This window comes from Ochotona curzoniae, unplaced genomic scaffold (assembly GCF_017591425.1).
Source record: "Ochotona curzoniae isolate NIBS_2020 unplaced genomic scaffold, NIBS_Ocur_1.0 contig_43, whole genome shotgun sequence".
Classification (NCBI taxonomy): Eukaryota; Metazoa; Chordata; class Mammalia; order Lagomorpha; family Ochotonidae; genus Ochotona; species Ochotona curzoniae.
In genome coordinates this window covers 11888065-11912555 of record NW_024466218.1, presented here as the reverse complement: position 1 = coordinate 11912555, position 24491 = coordinate 11888065, and the positions used below count along the sequence as shown (strand labels likewise).

Here is a 24491-nt window from a genome sequence, read left to right as displayed (position 1 = left end):
TCCTTTGCTGCCCTTGGCAGCTGGACATAGACAAGCCTGGGCAGGGTGACTGGCCAATGAGACGTGTTGCCCAGCTGCCTCACCAATTCAGATTTTATATTAACAGTAACCCACAAAAACATATTATTGGTACACTGAACCCAACAAATGTTCTCCTTAAAACTGAAGGCCTATTTCAATAGATGGCATAAGCTCTTGGATTTGCAGTCAAGTTGGAGAAACAAGAGCCAGATTCACAACTATAGTCAAAACAATAGAAAACAGAGAAAACAATAGCACTCAAGAAGCCTGCCATTAGATGGATGGTCAAGGTGACTGATTCCTGAGAGGAGAAGCAAAAGAAGTGTTGGCCTTGCTTATTGCTTAGGGAGGATGTGCAGGAAGGGAAAACACAGGTAGAGGTTGGAGAGACACAGTGGCTCAAGTGCCCAGGCCAATGTACAAGAGAGAAGCTGTACAGAGATCTCTGTACCTCTGTGGAGAGTTTCCACCAAACTTTCAGCTAAGGACTGATTAAGACATTCACAGAAGGCGATCCGAGTTGTGAGAAACAACATGAAAGAATAAGCATTTGCTTAGGTTTTAACAAGTGTCTTGACTCAATAGAAAAACACTGGACTCAACCAAACGTAGCTCTGGTTTCACCTAGCAAAGCTGAAAATGTGAACTTTACAAGGTAGAATTCTACAACAAATGAAACTTCCAATTTAAAAAAAAAATCACCAGCTTTACAAAGCTGAGAAAACACAAGCTATCCTGACAGTGAACCAGTGGATGGAAAATCTTTCCCCTTGCTTTTCCTTCTTTCTGTAAATCTGACTTTCCAATAAAAACAAATAGATCTTTATATTAAAAAAAGGTAAAAATGAAGAAAAAGGGGCTGGCATGTTGCAGAATTATCCTCCACCCTGTGGCGTCTATATATCCCAGCTGCTCTATTTGCAACCCAGCTCTCTGCTTATGGCCTGGGAAAGCAGCAAAAGATGGCCCAGGTCCTTGGAACCCTATACACATGTAGGAGACCTGGAAGAAATTCTGGCTCCTGGCTTTGGATCAACTCAGCTCCAGCCATTGTTGTCATCTGGGAAGTGAACCAGTGGCTAGAAGACTTTCTGTGTATTCCTTTTCTCTCTGTAAAATCTGCCTTTAAAATAAAAATAATAAATCCTCTGTAAAAACTGAAAACAAAATTGACTAATCAACAACAGTCAATCCCCAAAAAGACAGAAAAACAAGAGGTGGAACAAATAGAAATAATGTAATAGTCATAGATATAAACCTAACCAAATCAATAATTACATTAATTATAAACAGTCTAAACATTTGAACTAAAAGGCAGAGACTGTTAGGTTACATTAAAAAAAAATTACTGAATAATATGTACCCTGGAAAAATTCACTCTAAATACAGGAAAACACTATTTTCAAATTAATTATTTCTTTTCAAACTGGACATGGGCAAAATACATACTGTATTAATATCAATTGTCCAAAAAAGTTAAAGAGGACACATTAGTATCAGATAAGGCATACAGTCAAAGGACATAGTGACCCTAAAGGTCAATGAGCACAGGATTACTATTGGTAGGATAATATTTGTATGTGAACAACTGGATGGATGCCATTTGTGTGACTGATTAGATACCATTTGTATGAGAACAACCAAATGGACACCTTTTGTATAAAAATGATTGGATATCATTTGTATGAGAACAACTGAGTTGGTAACATTCGTCAATTGTATAGCAACAACTGAATGGATAGCATGTCAATGAGAATGCTTGGTGGGATATACAAAACAAAAGAGTTCCAAACAAAGGTATAGAAACAATTAATGGGTTTCATAGATAAGCTCAATACCTCCTCCCTATCCCATATGAGGCTCAGTGTATAAAGTCTGATGCCACTAATAAACTGCAGCTATTGACCATCCCTCAGAGTCCATGCATGTTATTATCAGCTCTGTGCACCAAGTCCATCACTGTAGGATAGCGACAGTATACTGAAGAATAAAGTATGTTAATAGTGATAAAAGCCATTTCAAAATAATGATGTCAAATTACAACAATTACAAACATATTTACCTAACTGAAAAAAAATGAGAAAAAAATTAACAGGTGGGTAGAAATTCAAAACTACAGTACAAGATTTCTAGAACCAACATAGGTGGTAAGAATGACTAAAGATACAAAATAATAGAAAAATGCCATCAACCAAACTGACAACCACAGAATCTACAGAATCTTCCACGTACCAACATTACAACACAAACTCTTTTCAAACCCACAGAGAACACTTGCCGTTATCAGGTCATATGCTGAAATATAAAATAAATCTCAGTAAACTTAAAAAGATTCAAGTCATATAAGATACATTTTCGGAATCAGGGGCAGAAATATAGCTTAAAAGTCCAAATATGTACAAGCTAAATAAAACTTAAAAATTACTGCTGCATCAAGAGACATTAACAGAATTCTGACATGAAAATAAATGCAAAATATATGAAAACTGTGGAATGTAGTTAAACAATTCATTAAAGGTATAGCTATTTTTTATGAAGATAATAAACTCCATGTAATAGGCTACAATCAGTATTTTATTATTGTTATTTATTTGAGAGGAAGAGAAGTGGTAGGGGAAGAGCTCTTCCATCCATTGACTCACTTCCCAAATGGCCACAATGGTCAGAATTTGAGCAAAGGTGAAAAAATCAGAAGCCAGCATCTTCTTCTAGGTCTCCCAAATGGGTAGTGGGGACCCAAGCACTTGGGCCATCTGCTGCTGCTTTTCCCAGGCAATTAACAGGGAGCTGATGAGGATTTATAGTTTATCTTTCCATTCTCTTAACTGTGTCTTCCATGAATAAAAATGCTTTCTAAAGACATTTATTTTGAAAGTCAGAATTAGGCCTGGCACGGTGGCCTCGCGGCTAAAGTCCTCGCCTTTAACACACTGGGATCCCATACGGGCACTGGTTCTGGTCCCAGCAGCTCCACTTCCCATCCAACTCCCTGCTTGTGGCCTGGGAAAGCAGTCCAGAATGGCCCAAAGCCTTGGGACCCTGCACCCGCGTGGGAAACCTGGAGGAAGTTCCTGGCTCCTGGCTTCGGATCAGCACAGCACCAGTCATTGTGGTCACTTGGGGAGTGAATCATTGGACAGAAGATCTTCCTCTCTGTCTCTCCTCCTCTCTGTATATCTGATTTTGCAATAAAAATTAAAATCTTAAAAAGAAAGTCAGAATTAGTACCCAAGAGAGGGATAGATAAGCATATACACACATTGAGAGAGAGAGAGAATCCTTCCATCTGTTTGGTTCACATCCCAGATATGCCCCAGCAGTGGGCCAGAAGCTTCATGCGCCTGGCCTCTTGCATAGGTAGCAGGTGCCCAAACACTTGTGTCATCTTCTGCTGCTTTTCCCATGCCATTAGCAGGGGGTTGGATCTGAAGTAGAGCAACCAGGACATGAACTTAGAGTGTTCATAAGAGATACTGGAATTGCAAGCAAGGACATAAGCAGATGCCATAACCCTGACCACAAGAAGAATCATTATAATGGTAAATGCCTCTTTAGAAAAGACAAAAAGATCTGGGGGCTAGCATTTTGGTGCAGTGGGTTAAGCTGCTGGAAATCCTCAATGGCAGCAAATCTGTGTTACATCTTTTTAAAAAGATTGATTTATTTGAAAGACAGCATAACAAGGAGAAATCTCTCACCTACTAGTTCATTCCCCAAATGGCTGCAACAGCTAAGCTGGGTGAAGCTAAAGCCAGAAGCCTAGAACCTTATACAGGTCTCCCACATGCGTGGCCAGGGACCCAAAAGCATGGGCCAACATGCACACCTTCCCATGCACATTAGCAGGAACCTGGATCAGAAGGAGAGCAGATAGCACTCAAACTGATATTCTAATATAGGTTTCTCGTATTGCAAGCACTGGCTTATTTTTAATGTTAATTTTATTGCAAAAGTTATATAACATTTTTAAAAATTATAAACTTAGCACTTTTGTATTATCATACTCATGAAAGACACAACCTTTCAACATTTCCCGCTTTAAGTATAAACTAAAATCTGATTAAATATTAACAAAAGCCAAACCAAGTTACCAAATTTCTGGTAAGTGAAATTACCACATAATCCACAAGTAGATCAACATAAAGATACAGTGCTCAAACTATTACATAGTAACTCAAGGATGTTAAACGATGCGACTGTCTTCATCAGCTAGCTATAAAATCAAGAATCACTCCAATCAAAGATCGAGAGAGAAGAGATGACTCTGGATTACAGCCAGCTAGGAGAAAAAACTGGCTTGCCCTAAAACAAGAAAATGTCACGAACTTGCTTCACACCTTCAGGGCCACATCCCCATGCTCCAGGATGAACTATAGAAATACCAGGGACAACTCCAAGGAATGGGTATTTTTCTCCTACATCATTGCTACAGTCCTGCAGACACCTGCTATATTACACCAGAATCTGAGCTGGAGGCTCCTTCTGGCTTGTCTGTAGCTGGTCACACCCTCATGACACACCAGTGCAGATCTGAGCTTTCTGGCTGTGGGAAGGGACAGCAGGCGCCACCTGTGGGGATTGACCCATGTGAAGTCTCACATTACTGTGCAGGCACACGGGGACACCACACAGCCATTCCTTCAGACCCGGCTGTCGTCACACTGCAACCCATCTGCAGGCCTCTTCTGCAGGCCCTGACCTTGGCACACAGAGGGTCTTGCCCATTCTCTCATCCCCTCTTAATTTCCACCCTTTTGTCCAAGACGAGGGAAATCTTCCAACCCAGAGGAGGACAGGCTTCTCCTGTAACAGCTCCAGGCCCTCATCTGTTGGCTTTGCAGCTCAAGCATTCCTCTGGAGGCTTCCAAAAGCATTGCTTGCCACCAGCAGTGTCTGCATTCCATGGCTTCAGGCCTCTCAGGGCCAGAACGAGGCCCTTGTTTCTGATCAGGGCTCTGCTTCTCTGTTCCAGGTCAGCTCACCCATCCTGGGCACACTCATCCCTTCTCTAAACACCAAGTTTATTCCAAAGGCTCTCCCATTCCCAGCCCTTGTGGATCCGCAGGAGAGGGTTTTGAACAAGGATGTAAGCTCATTCCATTTCCTCATCCCCTACTCTCTTTCCCACTGATGGCCACTGGGCTGACCTCAGGGTCAACTGCAAATGGTCTTGTAGGACTGACTCAGTTTGCCAGGCCTCTCGCAGAGATGAACGCCCTAACAGTACCATCAGTCCAAGGCCTTCACTCTGAGGGCCTTTGACTCTCTAGTTCTCTGGTAGAAGTTCATCTTTTTAGATATACTTTTATTTATTTTAATTGGAAAGTTAGGTATACAGACATGAGGAGAGACAGAGGAAGATCCTGTCTGTTGATTCATTCCCCAAGCATCCGCAACAGCCAGAGCTGAGCTGATCTGAAGCCAGGAACCAAAGCCTCTTCTGAGTCTCCCACATGGATGCAGGGTCCCAAGGCTTTTGGCCATCCTTGACTGCTTTTCCAGGCCACAATCAGAGAGCTGGATGAGAAGCGGGGCCACTAGGATTAGAACCAGTGCCCATACAGGATCCTGGTGCATGCAAGGTGAGGACTGTAGCCACTGGGCTACTGTGGTAGGCCCGTTCATTTTCTTTACAGCAGTTACTACAGCAGAACTTCCATCAGCAGATGTTGGCCTATTTTTGGTTCAGGTCACTAATGTGTAAGCCTGACAAAGTCAAAGACTCAGGCTGTTTCCATCAACACTGGAGTGTCACACCAAGGACAGGGTTGGCACAGAATGTATACTTCATAAGTGTTTGCCAAATGACACAGGTGAGGATGCAGGTCTCCAATGGCTTGAGCCAGCCTTGCTGCTTCCCAGGGTCTGCGTAAGCAGGAAGCTGCAGTCAGGAGCCAGAGCTGGGTATTAGACCTGGTGACTAATGTGGAACATGGGCACTTTCATTGGTCACATGCCTGCCCCTCCAACATTTTTGATGAGAAGTATTTGCACCACACACCTCAAACTAATTTTTAAGCTTTGTATGTCATGCAAATGGAATACTTCAGATTGCTATATGCACCCTTTATGTAAGAGACAAAATTATCTGATGAAAAGGGGGAAAAAAAAACTGTTCTAGTCTCTAGTACAAAAGAAGAAAGTAAGATTCAGAGAGTTTAAAAATGGTCCTACATTTTGTTCCCCCTGCTAGTGGATAAAGCAGCACAGTGAGAAGGCAGCAGACTAGGTATAAGGACTCAGGAGGCACGGAAGGCTTAGAGATGGCAGCAAGACTCTCCAGTCCTATTCTGGAAACTGGAAACAGAGAGAGTGGCAAAGTCCCAAAGGCAGGAGGCCAAGAACATGGGATTCACACACAGAGCCTCTCTAGAGGCAGCAGGCCTGATATTCTTTTCCAAATATTTGCTTAGAACAGATGATCCAGGAGGATGAACCATTATAGCCCACATCTTCGTGGTCCCCAGACCACAAAGGGTACGATTCCACTTAAGAAACATTCAGGAGAACCCATAAGGCTTTAGAAGGTCAAGACCTGGGGAAAAGGTATGTGAATAAGAGAGCAAATCTCAGACCTGTCTCAGTAGGCTAGGGAGGTTTTACAGAATACTAGCTAGCTACTTGGGTGGTGCAGGGGCAGGAAGAATCCACCATAAACAGGATGAAAACAAATGGAGACTACACAGAGAACATAGCAAGAGTGGCAGGGCCTCCAGAGAGCGTGGAATGCCCACAGGTTCAAATACAGTGAGGAGGAAGCCGACCAACAGGTGTCGGTGGTGCAACGTATGCCCATATCTGGACTTCAGAGAGGCTATGGGACACAGATCATGGCAACGTACACATCAGGCATGATGTGCATCTTGAAAGTAGCAGAGGTGATGAGAAAGAGTCACATCCAAGCACATGGGGGAGAAGGGCTGTCCAGCACCTGCTAATGACCCAGAGCCATCATCCACCAGGGCAGGGCATGACCCAGAGCACAGTTTGTCAGCCCATAGCACTGCACGCTGCTGTTATTTGGAAACCAGACTCCACTCCTGCAAACTTGATTTCCTGATGGAGTGACTGTCTCTGGCCTTATGCACTTTAGATATAATACAATCAATTTAATGAGGATCACATTTTGCCTTACAGGAAACTAATTGTTCGTAACCAGATTGCTATCAGGAGCTAATAGTAGGCAATAATGGCCTCGGGCTGTTGTGCTACCTTAGATTCCTGTTGGCAATCATGGACTAGGTGTAACTGTCTGCAGAAAGGCAACATCTTCAATCCCATGTTACAGACCATATTTGATTTTCTCAGTAACAGCTGGACTGTTTGAAAACTTACTTTGATCATCCCACCTGCATTTTTTATATTGGACAATTGGGCTCTCAACACTACTAATACATTTTTTAATTAAGTATTAAGAAGGTCAAGTGATGTAATATAGCCAGCAAATACTTGGGATCAAAAAAGCTATCTGTAGATAGCACAGAATCAACACTAGACAAGCACAGGCTCAAGCTGAATGTGGATATCAGAGAGGTTAGGACAACACATGATCAATTCCTAAACAGACAAGAAAAGATAGAAACACTCAGATCTATATGGAACAGATAGAGTCCCTGGAAGATGTGAAAAACATGAGGAAGACATGGGTACCAGTGAGTTACACTTGGGGTAATCATCAAAAGGCAGGTCCAGCAGGCAAGCACTAGAAGAGGCACAGTGACTGAAAACAAACAGAAATGCCTAGACACTGGGACACTGGTCAGGGCTCACCACACATCCCAGGAAGGGAGAGCTCCATAAGGAGAAGTCAGAAGCCACTGCAGGAGCCCACTTTCCTCATCCTTTCCCAAAATACTACCATGCTTTCTATCCCATGCTGTCAGTCACTTAGCAAAACCTCCAACCACAGGCAACAGAATCGGTAACAGGACTGCTTCATGGTACCACATGATGCATGCACATTTCAGTGACTGCTCAGGAAGTGGTAAGGAAAAGCTTGGCAGCCAGGCTAGATGGGTTGGCCAGGGAAGGCTGACAACATGAGGCGATGGGGATGTTTCTAAGGGAAATGGCCTGCATTCACGCTAACAGAGAACAAATCTGTAATGGAAGGGATAGCTGGTTCAATAAGGGGTGTTGGGATTCATAACAACACTCAAGTTGGACCTGGGCTTCATACCATTCACCAAAATAATATTCAGAGACACAAAATATTCACATGTGAAAAATGTAGCTCAGGAGGTGTTAGAAGAAGCTATGGAAGAAAAAAGCCTTCAACAGAGAGGCAACAGGCAAAAGATAGTGAAACTAAATTTAACTCATAAAGTCAAGAATTTTCTACATGGTAAAACTGTCATGAATGAAACAAAAGGAAAATCACTCCTATCTGTTTTATGGTTTATTATCTCTCTATAATTTTCCTCACGTGCCTTACAAATAAGACATGAGTGGGCAAAACACAGTATATACACATCTATGTACAATGTATCATTTATAGTGACATGAGTGGATACTACGGATACTGGATACTACGCTAAGTGAAACAAGCCGGTCCCAGAGGCACAAACACTGTTAAAATTCTTTTGATCCAAAGCATTTAAACTTGGCAAAGACAGGGAAGTTGACAACAGAACGGTGGCCTCCCTGGGATCAGCAAAAGATGATGGAAATTATTGTGCCAGAACTGCAAATTATAGTTCACAACTACAACATTACAGTTACCCAGTGAGTCACAATCAAAGATCTGCCATGCAGCATGGTGCCTGCAATAAAGTATCATGCACTGGGAACATGAAGTCTTACACACACACACAGGCATCCTTTATTCCTTATTTGTCACTATTACTCTGCCAGAGGAAGTTGTTACTTTATATCTGGCCTGATAATTTCCCAAAAACTAGGAATCACTGCTGAGACAGTTACCGGAGCAGCTCATTCCCCAATTCAACAGGTAGCTGCTGTTTGTCAAAAAGAAAGACAAATGTAGGAGGCAACCAGAGCAGAACCAAGGCTTTAGGGGCCCAATGATGCCCCAGGGGACAGCTGAGCATGCCCACTGGGATGGCTTCACTGTCCCTGAGACCGTCTCCAAGCCTGCTGAAACCTTGGCCACATCTTCAAGTAGGTGGTGCAGCACTGCCCACCCATTTCTGAACTGGTTGAGAGACCACTAATGGAGAACCTCTTACCCATAGGTTCCTGCCCAACAAGGAGGGGGCAGGGAAGACTTAAATTCTGAGAACCTTTGGTGTCTCTCCCTTTCTCGTTTCAAAAGGCATCCCATCTCCAGGCTCTCTCCCAGGAGGTGCTTTCCCTTTCCCTCTTCTTTGCATACTCACCTGGTCACTTTGTAAATAAACTTCTCTGTCTGCAACCGGTTCCCAGCTTTTTGTTTCTATATTAATCTGAGGAAAGAACCCACTGAGCTTTTCTAGTTAACATGACCCCTAAACATCTCAGCGTGAGCTTCTTCCCACATCCTGCAACAAAGCACTCGCCACGCACCTTGTGGGATAGGCTGTGTTTTCAGCAGACTTCCTAATCCCAGCAAAGGGACTAATTGCCTCAAGCCTTTTCACAGCTCTAGGCTCTGCAGTAAAGAGAAAGCCTGAACACCAAGGAGGTCCTAGCTGCCATTTCTGAAAAGGCCCACAAGATGGAGACGACATGGCAGGGATGGGAAGGCCGGGTGTAACTCCCACAGTCTAGAACATGCATTGGCTTGTGCTATGGATATTGTTTGCTTGTTTACTTGTTTCATTTGAACATTTGCACAGTAATGGTTCAAATATGCTTGTAGTTTTCTTTCAAAATCCAAATATTTAGAACTCTGATCAGAAAGTACATTTTCAAAACTGAAGCTTTTTTTTTTTTAAGAGTCTGCTTTCATTCAATAGCTTCATCCTGTATCCCTTGAGGGCCTCTGCAAATAGTTCTGGTTTCCGTGCTTGGTTTTTGGCATGACCTATGTTCCCATTTCATGAAAATTAACACAACACTTTTTCTAAAAGAGAGCCCTTTCATACAAAGGGAGACCAAGAGGTGGATTTGTTTTAATACCTATGACTTAATTTGGGGTGCCATATTTTTCAGTTCTTCCTTTGTAGGTCATTTTATCAACCCAAGTTTTATTACCCTCTAACACATTCATATGTTTGGGGGGAAAAATGGAAAACTCTAAGCTCATGTTGATGCCCAACTGCTTATGCAAAGTGGGGTAAGATGCCTGCAGGGGTGTTTGAGTTGGCCTGATTTTCCCAAGACTTGCCAGAAGTGTGTGTTGTTTCCCAATCAAGGCAGTGGAGTTCTAGAACTCTCCAGGACTGTGCGGGGGCCTAGCACAATGTTTACTAGTTGGAAGCATGCTGACAGAAAATGTGGGCTCCCTGCTTAAATACAACTGAGATTCGTAATAGTTCAATATCTTGCCTCAGGAGGAAAAGAGCTTTGCTCCTGGATTATAATAAAGGGTACACGAACACCTCAAACAGTATATTTTACTAAGTCTGCATCTAAGCAAAAACAACCAAACATCTCATCCGGGGGCAGAAAAAACTTATATGTCTGACATCAGATTATGAGTGATAAACATAGAATTCAGGTGTGACACACACATACAAGACAGTGCTGTGATGCTGTTGGATTAAATTATAGCTAGTAATGTTTACATCTCATATAGGAGTGCTGATTCAAGGCCCAGTTGCTCAGCTTCCAGTCCAGCTTCCAGCTAATGTACCTGGGAAGTCAGTGGCCATTGGCCCAATTGGGTTGGGCCCCTGATACCCACATGGGAGACGTAGATGGAGTTGGTGGCTCCTGACTTCAGCCTGGCCCAACACCTGCTATTATGGCCATTTGGGGTTTGAGCTAGTAGATGAAAGAACCCTCTGTATCTCCCTGTTGCTCTTTCAAATTAATAAAAAACATCTTTTAAAAAAATGAAAGAAAGTTAGTAAAAACCACATTTCCATAGGTGCAACTGACAATATATGTCCAGGCAATGGTACATAAACATGACTTGGAACCATGGAATTCGCCTGCTGTTGTTTTTTTTTTTTTTTCAATCCCCAAATAGAAGCTATCCAGCCAAGAGCAAGAAACTGCAGTCAGGCCTACAGCTTTCTGATATTACCATGAACCCGCATGTCTCTTATTCCAAGTAAATTACTACATGATTTTCCCAAGCTGCACATGGTAACAACTGAAAGGACATGCGAATATAAAGGAAGATGTAAACTATTCAAGGCAACTCTTCTGGTCTGTGGACAGGGTAGAATGCAAAAGTTACCAAGCTGCTTTGGTCAAAGAGCACTCTTTAGAAGAACACACATTTGGAAGAAATGTGGCATACGTCATTACCAGCCCCTGGACCCACTGGGTTCCAGTGCCCTCAGAGTGACTGAATCCCAGTGCCTCCCTCCAACCTACAACTGCTTAATCCATTCCTTCCCAGGGCCTCTCAACAATGCCCCTGGTGCCACAGAGATCAGAAATTGCGTGCACCAGGCTGAACCCCGTGAACTCTCACTCACTGATTCCCCAGCTTCCAGCTTCCAGCCTAAAGCCATGCCTACCCAAGCGCCTTGCTCATTGCCCCCATGGGACATGGCTTTATCTCGTGGCATGGAACGGGGCTTTACAGCAGTCCCTGTCCTGTAGTACTGTGTACTGACCCATTGGCCTGCTCAATGCTGCCAAGTGCTCAAGATGCTCTAGGATGCAACCCCATTCTTCCTGGTTTAACTCCACCAGGAGCACATCAGGCTGTGCAAATAGGGAAGGCAATGCAGCCAGAAGTCCTCCAGGAGCCTGAATGCTGGACTTCTCAGCTCAAACCTTGCCTTGGCTTTTGGAAATTGGAAAGGTGGCAGAGGTTGGGGCTTTCTCTCCAGAATCCAGAAGGATCCTTCCCAAAGCCTAGGGCTTCAGTAAATCTATGTGCCACCCCTACGCTTTTAATTTCCAAGATTCATGCACCTCCAAAGTGCTGCCAGCCAGTGAGCGGCTAACTTTACTGGCTGTTTCAACCAGGGTTTATATCACTCTGCTGTAGCCAGGCCTTAGGTAATGTGGAGGACACAGAATGAATGGTGCCTGGATCATGTCCAGTAGCATCGACAGTCTGTTAGTTCCATAATTGTGTTATGCCTGATCAGTAAGATGGCAAAATTCCTCACTCTGGCCCCAGATTTCACTTCCAGAGCTCACCCAGGGCTACAGATAACCTGGGCTGATTCCAGAAGGGAGGATGCTAAGGTACAGGACAGATGGGTAAGGCTTGTTCCAGGGTAATTAACCTGTTAACTTATGACTGAGACCTAACTCAGCCTGTGTGTTTGTCTCGGGAAGCTTGATATCACCTCAGACATCAACAGCGACCTGTGGCCAGACACCCCTCCCTGTGCACCCCTTCTTCCTGGGGCCTTTGCCCTGTCTGTTGTAGAATCTGAGCAAGCCCCCATTCACCAGAAGCAATCGCAGCAGCACACACACAAAATGCACAGAAGAGTATCTGAATGCAGAAAACAAGTCAAGCTCATTTTCAATCTGTGCTGACCCTGGTGAGCGTGCCTTCACTCCACATTTGATGAGTCATGAACTGCGCATGAACCTCCTCTACACTGAGATCCCCAAACTAGACATACACAGTCGGCTTCGCACAATACCCTCATGCAGACTTTCTCATTTGCTGGACAAAACCTCCCTGCAAGGTGAGGGCTGGTGCGGCTGGCATTTACCCTCAGGGATTAAATAACTTGCAAGTGAGGGAGTTGGAACCATGATCAGCCGTCTGTAATGCAGCATTCTTGCCATGTAAGGGTAATTTGTTCTTAATTGTTCTAAAATTACAGCTCTTACCTTTCCCTTGTAAACACATCCTTGTGCAATCACTGGCTTCCAGGAGTAATCATCAGTTAATTTCTGGTGGTCTAACACCCATGCCAAGTCAAATTCCTCCCATGTATTCGTATAATTACTATCTCCTCTGGTGGGTCCTGGATTAGTCACACAGCACCTTAACAGGCCTGCATAGTCTGATACATCGAGTGTCACGCAAATGAGAAAACTGATCTAGAACAAATAGCAAAGCTTATGTAACATCTCAGATTGTTTATAAGGTATGAGCTAAACATGTACACTTAAGTGTCTCAGAAGAAATTGTCTCTTATACTCCCTATGGCAAACACAGAAGGCTTTGATTTAATAGTAACAGTAAAATCTCACCTCTAACATGTTTAGTTAGTAAATACTGTGAAACAGAAAATATTCTTGCCTCCAGGTTACGTTCTGCAGAGAAACGTACTTCATACTATGCCTTTTGGTCATGCTTCTCCTTTAAGCACTCTTAGTTGAGTGAATCCCCGCCTTTTGGAGTTAGGGACACCCTGAGCACGCGTGCACAGCTCACCTTTCCGGGGACTTGGCTTCCTGAGAGGAGGCAGCAGTGGGGGATGCCCCGGGGCCAGCAGACTGCCTTGCGGTGTGGTAAGAGTTGTTACCAAAGTTGGCATACCTGAAAAGTGCAGAGGTTGGGGATGGGGGGGGGGGGAGAGAAGTCAGTAGATGAAATCGTTTTAATTGACGCCAGAAAAGGCAAACCTAGAAATGCTGCCACCCTCCGTGACGATTCTAACCCAAAGAGACTTATAACTGTCTCTGTGTGATCAGTTCTCAAGTTTCCCAAAGCCCAAAACCTAACAGGCAGCACAATTTATAGAACTCAGGTTTTCATCAGTCTTCACAATTCCCGTTTCTTAAAGTGCATGTTAAAACCTGCTTACTAACATATTTCCATTTGAAACATGAAGATTTTTCTTGCTTCTCTCTTGCCTTAGAATCAGTGTTGGTGCCACCACAAGTCTAGAAAACACCCCAAACACCCCAGGTTGGACTCAGGAGATACCTTACTAAAGGTTCTGCTTTGGGCATTTTCCAGTCAGTTTCACTGATGAAAGCTGATGCCATCTTCTGCCTAGTGATCAACTGTCGCCAAGCCTGCCAGATGCCCCTGGCTCTGAAGTGTGCGCTCCTCCCAATGGTTCAGGTCCCCTGACCCAAGATCACAGTCACTAAGGTAACACAAGCTTTGATGATGTCACTCACCTGCGACAGGCTATGCTGCAGGATGTACAAAGTTTTAAAATTTTCCTTGTGCTTTTCAGAACGGCTATCACTCAGCAGATATCTATCATCAGCTAGAGCATTCTCAAGAAGCAAATCACCAAGTGGAGCCCGTGCCCTGAGGCAGACTCTCAAGGTACGGATAAGCTCTGTGGAGGCTGCCTCTCAGTCCACACAGCCTGAACCAGCTGCGGTCAGAGTACTGGGTCTGAGGGACCACAAAGGTCACGATGGAGTATGTGTCCAAGGCTTTTTTAGTTAGAAGGAATCCAGTCCAACTCCCAGCAAGAGATACTGGTACAAACCCTTTTGGCAAAGAATCTGACTTCAAAATGTGGTTATCACTGGCCAGGGCAATGCCACTTCTGGGCCATGATCATGAGGAGACAACCTTGTTGGTATTTATCAAGACCTGTACCAAGACTATCAATGGAGCATGGATGGATGGTGATAAAAACTGGAAACTACTCAAGCAAGTGAAACACTGCAGGAACTGCTATGGGGGTAGGGTGTATTATTCACCAGCAAAATATTATATAATTATTAAAAATGATTCCCAATTCTGTGACACCACAGGCAATGTCACCATATAGGCTAAATGCACAGAACACAGAGTTTGATCACAACTGTGTAAAAACACTCTCAAAACATATGTATAGGGTCCAGTGCAATGGCCTAGTGGCTAAATCCTTTCCTTGCATACAGCAGATCCCATATGGACCTGTTTGTGTCCCGGCTGCTCCACTTCCCATCCTGCTCCCTGCTTGTGTCCTGGGAAAGCAGTAGAGGACGGCCCAAAGCCTTGGGATCTGGCACCAACATTGGAGACCCAGAAGAAGCTCCTGCATCCTGGCTTCAGATTGGCTTGGCTCTAGCCATTGCAGTCACTTGGGGAGTGAACCTGCAGATGGAAGATCTTTATCTCTCCTTCTCTCTGTAAATTGGACTTTCCAAATAATAATAATAAATCTTAAATTTGCTTTTAATTTTAAAAGCATGTGCACACATACAAATGTAAAAGATAAGCATTCTACTTTTGTAAGATTTATTTCTTTTTATTAGAAAGTCAGATATGCAGTGAGGAGGAGGGGCAATGAGGAAGATACCCTATGTGATGATTCACTCCCTAAGCGGTCACAACAGCCAGAGCTAAGCCAATATGAAGCCAGGAGCCAGGAGATTCCTCTGGGTCTCCCACACGGGTGCAGGATCTCAAGGCTTTGGATCGTCCTCGACCACTTTCCCAGGCCACAAGCAGGGAGCTGGATGGGAAGTGGGGCCATCGGGACACAAACCAGCACCTATATGGGATCCCAGAGCGTGTAAAGCGAGAACTTTAGCTGCTAGACTACTGCACCAGGACTAAGCCATCTACTCTTAAAAAATGAAACCTCAATTTTTAGTAATACATTAATTGTAACAGAAAGTGAAATACTTGTATTCTCCAAGTCCATCCTGCACCGCAGACTGTGGCCGGCTCGGCTGCTGCTCTTCCCTTACTTGTGTATTTGGCGTCACATGTCAGGTGAGTGCTCAACACCAGGCTCTCCGCCAGGCCAAGGCAGATGCAGCACACTCCCACTCCATTGTCCTCTGAACCATCACCTTCAGGAGACTGGTTCCTGGGCCCTGGTTTTCTCTTGAAAAATCCAATATTCCACAAGTCCAACAAGATCAATGCTTGTCCAAGTTAAGTGTTGGTTGGATGTTTGGGATATTTCTAGAGGGACCTGGGAGCCACAAGCCAGGGAGAAGGCAGAACAAGTAACGGATGAAGGAAGATGAGAAGGCAGAGCTAAGGAGCAAAGAGGGAAAAGTCAGAACGGACAGCTCGGTGATGACGTAGACAGAGGAAGCTGCCAAGAACCCCTGTGCCCTCCAGGATGAGGTCTGGATGTCACCTGCCTGTCACATGTCCAGGCCTCCTTCCTGACAACCTGAACTCTCAGCTTGTCCTCTTGCCACAGCAGCTGCAGCCACAGTGGCCAGCCTGCGTTGTGTTTCAACAAGCGCACTTTGCTAAAATGACATCTAAAGGACATTACAGAACTAAAACAAGCAGAATATTGCTTTTCCTCCTTTGGTTTGTCTAATATTTAAGCAGTTAATTTCAATGTCTCCTTGTCTGCACAATTTTGTTTCTCGATTTCAGCCAAACTAACTGGATCAGCACCTTTTGGATGGTAGAGAGAGCACTGGGGGTGGTAATGGGTGTGGTATGTGTGTAAGACTAACACGTTGGACCTTTCTCCCCCACCCCTGTAATGTTTTCAATTATAGCCAACCACTAAGTAGTCAAATCTATGGCTACAGAAATCCTGGAAACCATAGTGAATGAATGAAAATTCAATAGGTACACACTTTTTGTGCAGTTTTCAAATTATTGTCAAGTGTCTAAAAAAAGAAAATCCTGCACACTTTACTTAGCCTAAATCAATCTTATATACAAATGCATGGCTGTTTTGTGCAACTTTGGTGACTATACAACTGAGTATTTAAATGTGATTAGCAAAAGGTTCATGGAGATTTAAATTACAAGTTTTGAGGCAAAAACTCTGAAATCCAGCCACATAAACAGTCCATGAAAAAGACTGCACAAATTTCAAAAAATGTTGGCCCCAAATAAACTGGTCTCTTAGCTCTTTTTTCTTTGAAATTTGTAGCATTTGCTTATCTGCTTCCCTGGCTCCCACTTCCAGGATTCTCAGTAATAAGGAAGCTTGGAAATTGTACGTAGGGAGTGGGAGTTGTGAGATCAGGAGTTCCCTATCAGAGGTTTGCCATCACCACAAAGTTCAGAACCACCCCCATGGACACCTGTCCCACTGCAAAGGATGAGAATGCCAAGATAGCCTTGTTTTAGTCACAGGTGCTGCTCCTAACTTGTCTACACTGTACTTGGAAGGTGTAGAAGTCATACTGGATTCACCCTGTAAAAATGATGTCAATGCACCTGTTCGGCCAACTAATCTACAAGAAAACTGAAAATAAACGGGGGAGAAAGGTTATTCTCTTCAAAAAATACTGTTGGAGTAATTGGAAAATTGCTTGTAGAACTAAGAAACAAGACCCCACCAACTCTCACTTCATACAGAAATAGCTCCAAATGGATCAAGGACCTAAATCTGCATCCAGAAACCATCAAACTCTTAGAGGAAAACATAGGAAACACTGCACAAAACATAGGTGTAGGCAAAGACTTCTCAGAAAAGACACCAAAAGCATAGGCAACCCAAACCAAAATAAACAAATGGGACTACATCAAACTAAAGTTACACATACCAAAGGAAATGGTCAGCAAAGTGAAGATGCAACCAACAGAAGAGGAACCAAATCTTTTAACACTATACAACAGAGAAGTCTGATATCTAAGATGTTGAAGATATTACAAAGAGATTCAGAAATTCAGCTACCGCTAAATAAACTACCCTGTTAAAGTTGGGGAGGTAGAAGTGGCACAATGGTTTAGTAACTAAATGCCTGCCTTATGGAGTAAGCCAGCAGATGCAAGATTCTTCTCTCTCTCTCCTTCTCTCTGTAAATCTGCCTTTCCAATTAAAACAAATAAATCTTTAAAACAAGGGGAGGGGGAGATAAGGACATGAACAGATATTTTTCAAAATAAGAAACTCAAAAGGCTAATAGACATACAGGAAAAAAAAATGCTCAGGCTACCTGGCTATTGGGGAAATTCAAATAAAAACTACACTGAGATCCCATCTAACTCCAATGAGAATGGTCTACACACACACACATATATATAGTAAATTTTTTTAAAAGATTTATTTACTTTTATTGGAAAGGCAGATTTACAGAGAAGGAGAGACAAAGATCTTCCATGCCCTGGTTCACTTCCCAAGTGGCCACAATGGCTGGAGCTGAGCCAATCCAAAGCCAGGAGCCTCTTCCAGTCTCCCACACAGGTGCAGAGTCCCGAGGCTTTGATCCATCCTCAACTGATTTCCCGGGCTACATGCAGGGACCTGGATGGGAAATGGAGCAGCTGGGATATGAACTGGTGCCCATATGGGATCCCGGCACACGCAAGGCAAGTATTTAGTCACTAGGCTAACATACCAGGTCAAAGAATGGCCTACAGTTAGAAATCAACTAATAAAAACTGCTGGGAAGGATGTGGGGAAAATGGCACAGTACTTAACTGTTGGAGGGATTGGAGACTAGTGCAGCCTCTATGGAAGTCAGTATGGAAAGTGCTCAGACAACTAGAACTGACCTATTCTATAGCCCAGCTATACCAACTCTGGGAATATGTCCAAATGAAATGAAATTGTTTACGAGAAAGTGACCAGCAACCCAATATTTATAGCAACACAATCCACAATAGTGATGTCACAGAAACAAACCAGCTGTTTGTTGACAGATGAATGGATAAAGAAATTGTGGTACATTTAATCTATGGAATACTAAGCAACCACAAAAAGAATGAAATCCTACTGTTTGCAATTAAACAGTCCCAATTAAAGACCATCATACTTAGTCCCAAAAGGAAATCATATCACATGTTCTTTCTGATATAAGATAGCCTCTATGCAAAGTACTATATGTATTATATATTATATTTATTATAATTGTTATTATATTAATACTAAATATTATTAATAACATTATAAATATTAATTATTATAATGATATATAATACATATACAACATATATTGTACTTTGCATATATATTGTACTTTGCATATATATAATTAAATATGTGCATATATTCTCACAGATAAACTGCAGTTCATATGATGAAGATAAGTATACTGGGAAGTAAAGTTACTTTGCAGTATGCATCTCTACTACTGAATAAAAATAGGACTTCCATTGAAACATGTAAATATATATCTGTACAGTATGATACTAGATTTTCAACCTTTACCTATATCTACCATGTCATGATATATTTAAATAGCAGAAAGTTAACCCTGTAATTGTTACCAAGAGACTGTATTGCTGTGATAATTCAGGGGAAAGTGAGGAGGGAGAAATGGGAGGAGGAAGGAAGAATCCGTGTATCTGCAAAACTGTATCGCAGTAAGTAATATACTTGAATAATTAACAAAATGGTGTCAATGATTCCTGCAACCAGGAATGTCAGACCTGGACGAGACCATGAAGAACTCATACTCCCGAGCGGGTCAGACTCGGTTCACAGCTTCTGAGTGTAAACAGGTCAGACTCCGTTTATAGCTCCTGAGGAACACACAGCCATTCACAGAAGCAGAGGAAATGTACCTTCAGGCTCTCGGCTTCTCCATCTGTTGCTCCTTAGGATGGATCAGCCAGAGCTGCTCCAACGTCTTTCCCCATTGTCCTTCCTGCCTCTCCTTCTGCGAATGCCTTCTGTTTTTAAGAGAGAAAATACTGACCAACAGGCTGGGGTGGGGAGAGGCACTGCCTTGAGCTCTGAAACTTCCAGGCTGCCAGGCAAGGCAGTAACCAGAAAGCCTCACTCCTGGGGCACTGCTGAAGAAACAGCAAAGAGCAAGGCAGCTTCAGTTCTCCATGGACCAACTCCTGAGCAAGCCCCAGGACTGACCTGCCTCTCCACCCACCTACCCGCCAGGCTGACCCCAGAGTGAGGCTGTCATGCCATGGCCACATCTTGGCCTGCCTATTTGAACTGAAACATCAGGTCAGACCCTCTTTGTGATAGAAATGTGGTCTCATTTGGCCTGAGCACCAGCTTTGCACTTTCTGCAATTCAATCAGCAAAATCTGAAGCCCCAAGGTTTTGACAAAAATAAACACCAGGCACATATACATGAGACAAATTACATCCTTTACAACTATTGAAATTTATGACTTAAAAAGAGCCATTAAAAACAAAACACTACCTTCCACTACCAAGTAAAAGTGCTGAATAGCAAATAGAATGATTCAGTTAGCTTGGCTGAAATGGACAAGCAAAACTAGACAGGCTTGGAGGCACTGGAATTAATTGCTGAGATAAAACCAAAGGAGAGAAAAACACATTCTGTTTGCTCTCTTTCCATCACATCATTTATACATAATTTTGAAACTTCTCTCAAAGTTTTCAGGAGCTGTTACTTAGCTACCGTGATGATTACTGTAAGACAGGCATGCCAGCTGAGTGATCAGGCATCAATTTCAGACTCTAATGCTCCAGGAAAGTACCACTGAGTCAGGGTGCAGTGAAAGACAGCCACACCAGCAGGTGGGAAAGCACCGGCTGAGCATTTCCTGCCAGACCCAAAGCAACATCCCTCCCACTTTTCCTTCTCCAAGTTTTGTAAGAACAATTTAAGTTCTCACTGTTAAATAATGGCATGATAAAAAAAGTCCCCATTAGATGATTCACAATGTAATGGTATGTCAGCTTAAAGAAAATTGCAAGAATTCTTTGGAAAGAAAAATGTGTATGTTAAAATGCCATGGAACAGGGCAAGAAAATAAGTATACCGACCTATTGGAAGAGGAATCACAGTCTGAGCCTCCAGGATTTCTCTTCCAGTAGGTGGTGTACTTATTTAACAATGTGTGTTCAAAGTTACAGAACAGGAGCAACTGTTGCTAAAGGAAGAAAAATTGCACTCACAGCAGTACAAGGCAAGACACAAAGCATTTTTTTCTGTGTTCCACAGGTCACACAACCTTCCCCCTCACCCCTCAGAATGAGTGGAAAGAAAAGAAATTCAACACACTGTGTCTATATTGCATGTTATATGTAGATTATATATATAATATGCATATAAACTTACGTCTAAAACTTAGTAACTGTGTTGAAACAAAAGAGCCCTTTCATTCTATCAGACAGCACTTTTTCCGCAGCTTATCTAAATACTGATCACCTGTTAGTGGCTGGAAAGTGAGTTACAGCCCCCACTGCTCTCTGACAGTCACACACACACACACACACACACACACACACACACACACACACACACACACACACACACACACACACACACACACACACACACACACACACACACACACACACACACAGAGCCAAGGCACAGGAGATGCTGAGAAGCCTGTGCTCATCTACCTGCTCTCCTGCTGGGCCTCCACTTCCTTCTCCTTGGTGTTCAAGGGCGACTCCTCAAAGTCATATGAGAACAGGTGGAAGGGGCTGTGTGGCACATAGGGTAGCCGCTCTACTGTCGGTGATGTCTTTAGGAAGCCAGGCATGGAGGAGGGGGGCCGAGCAGCCGAGGCAGGGCTCTGGGGTGATAGGAGGGCAGGCCGGGCAGCCTCAGGCACCGAGGACCCGCTGCAGCGGGAGCTCCTCATCGTATTGCCAACTGGAAGCCGATTTTCCTGCAAGATGGCACTGGAGGTGGCTGGAGGGGCAGAAACCTGGGGAGTAGTATCCTTTCCAGAAAGGCTGTGCTCAAACACAGAGCAGACCTTGCTGCTAGCCCAGTGCAGAAGGGAAAGGAATGGAAGTGGCAAGGGAAGTGGGAAAGAGGGAGAAATGGTTAGAAAAGAGAACAAGACAGAGGACAACCCACCATGGTGATGGGCGCTTCCTTCACAGCCTGGGGTTCTGGGAATGCAGCACTAATACCCACTGCCAGAACCTTTGGTGTGTCCAATCACTCCTGGCACCTGGGCTTGCCTGGCTGGGGTGAGACTTGGAGAGAGCAAGGAAGTATCTTCCCACAGCAAGTCTGGCCTGTGGGCAAGCAGAGCCATGGGAAGGGCATTCCTTGCAGCCCCCGAGGCTCCTCTGCCCCTGCTGGCCCTGCTGGTGGTACAGCACCTGGAGGGCTACACTTGGAGCTTCATTTTTCTGTCTTGATCAAATAAATGATTCAGCCTCCAGCTAAGAAGCCAGACCTTAAGAAAGAGGCATTTTCAAAAGCCATCAGCTTTTATAACTACAAAATGCTGGGACAGGACCAGGACAATGATCACAATTTCTGCCCATTTCACACATTCCTACAATTGAACCCATCACATCCAGGCTGCTTCAGGCAGGCCCATTTCCAACACAGTTTTCAGTTATTAAAAAAAAAAACAGCATTGTAACTACATACAAACACCACATACATGGTAATCATGAGTAGTGATGGATACATTCATTAATCAGGTTGTGGTAATCATTAATCAATGTATAGACATATCAAAATCACACTGTAAACCTTGTGTACAATATTTATGTGTCAATTAAGTATTACTAAATTTAAAAGAACTGTCCATCTTCAGTGGATTGGCCTTGGACACTGTAATATTTTCACACATACCTTTGTAACTCAAGAATCTATGCTACGATGTGTATTTTTCAAAATTAGTCTTTCTCCCCAGGCACATGACTCCATAGCACCCAGTTGGGCATGGAATATGAGCCATCACTACAACTGAGAACTCCATCGGAGTATATAGGCAGCTATCCTGGGCTGACAGGTGGATGGCAGGAGACCATGTCACAGGGTACACAGGTGGGAACACACCGCCTTGCCAAGCCCACACAGCAAGGGGCAGCAGAGGGAGCTAAACCAACAGGCACCCGGCCACTCTTGGGTCTTAAAGCTTTCTGTCAGAAAATCAAGAGCAGGCAGATGAAGGTAAATGAACACCTGAGTACCACGAAGATTCAGCTCTGATGCTTAGTTTGTAACTGCATTGCCTAAAGATGCTAACACAGGTTGCCTCAGCCTACACAGCCAGATTCCCAATGAAACACAGCACATCACCACAGGAGTCCTTCAAAGGTTGCCCTTTGCGGCCACACTCATCCATCTGTGATGGAGGTGCTGGGCAACATGAGAAGCTGAGAGCTTCGGTGGCTGTGGGTGGGACAGAACACGCTGGGTGAGTCTACAGAGCCAAGAGGGCATATTCGTTGAAGGTCCACACAACCTCCTGTGGCTCCCTACCCCTAAAATACTTCTCTCCCATCGTACACCTAATTATCAGTCACTAGTCTCCAGTCTGGCAGATCAGCACAGGCAGGGGACTCGACTAGACACTGTCTCTTGCTCCTCGATTTGCAACGCAGGCTCATTCTCTGCAATAGCTCACTTCTTTTGAATTGCCCCACCTTGCTGGCTTCTCAGGCACTTGCAAAGGACAAAATAAAAACATCACTGGTTTGCCAGTTTGACTAGCACTCTGAGACCCCCTGATGGGCAGCTGGGCAGAGGAGGCACCTAAGGCAAAGAACCCCATTGGTCATGAAAGTGGCAAGAGGATGAGTTTTCCCAACCCAAGAGATCTGGCTTATTTGTACACAAAGACTAATGGTAAAAGTGTCCATCTGTAATAGCAGTCAGTTAAGAGAAATCAACTCTACAATGTTTTGAATATTAGAAAATTAAATTACCGTGAGCAAGTCTTACTTTTATTATACAAATGCTATGTTGGGGAAAACAAGATGTACAAGTGCCTGCAAGGTGCTTGTGTCTATGCCTCCTGGCTGAGGATGGAAAGGACGCATCTGATTGAGGTGAGCAGAGGCCAGCAAACTCCTCAAAGAGCTGCAAGGTTAATGCTAGCTTTCCTGGATATGAAAAAAAAAAATGCTAGAAATGTGCTATGATGTATGGAGTGTAAAACATTCCTAATCATTTGGCTAGAAAAGTTGAATTGTGAATACAGTAGCTATCCACACATTTCAGTTTACACCATACTGGTACAATTAGTAGGAAGGAGGGATCACACAGAAGTCATATTAGAATGTGAATCACTTTAGTGGAGACAAACCTTTTAGTCACTGTCAACTTGGTTGAGCTAAAGCACTCAGTGAGAGAGGGAAAGTGGCAAGGACAACTGGGTGATTCTTTCACGTAGTGTGTTAGGGAGGTCAGGATTGGAACACCAATGCAGTCCTCACAGGCAAAACAAAGTGCTCAGTGAATTCTCCAATACTCAATCCTGCAGCTCCATGTGTGGGGTAAGCAAAGGTTCACTCAGTGTGCTGAGCAAAGGACAGACTGGCCATTAGCAAGGAGCCTTGGACTGTGCACATGCACCTGAGAGGGCCCAGCCCTCAGTACCTGTCCTTGCCCTGACATTGGGCATCGTCCTCTCTCTCTTCCTCTGAATTGGGCTCCGTGACTGGCTGCTCCTCCTCCTCTTCCTCCTCCTCCTCTTCCCTGAGATGAGGCCAGAAAAAAAAAAGAGAAACACACAAAGAGACAAGATGGAATAAAGCAAGATGAATATTACAAACAGGAAAGTAAAGCAAAAAATAATAGTAATAAAGAAAAAGAAAACCCAACTGGTTGAAACAGGAAAGAACACAAGAACACACAGTTGCTGGGAAACAGGAGACAGTTCCAAGATGAGGCGCTGAAAACGCAGAGTGGACATACACTAACACAGCAGAGGCCAGACCTGCATGTCACATTGGTTGAATGCTGCTGCCCTG

At 43.8% G+C, this 24491-nt stretch overlaps 1 protein-coding gene across 5 annotated transcripts in view; it reads right to left on the bottom strand.

Annotated features, from left to right (window-relative positions):
* FHOD3 (formin homology 2 domain containing 3) overlaps nucleotides 1-24491 on the bottom strand; it is a 431569-nt gene that overhangs the window by 98340 nt on the left and 308738 nt on the right. For 4 of the 5 annotated variants that reach the window (XM_040984917.1, XM_040984914.1, XM_040984915.1 and 1 more), the window contains exon 11: nucleotides 13430-13534. In XM_040984917.1, coding sequence (XP_040840851.1) covers nucleotides 13430-13534 — 105 coding nt within the window. Of the gene's footprint in view, nucleotides 1-13429; nucleotides 13535-21164; nucleotides 21531-24117; nucleotides 24217-24491 lie in introns of all 5 variants that reach the window. The other variant, XM_040984913.1, reaches the window with a different exon arrangement.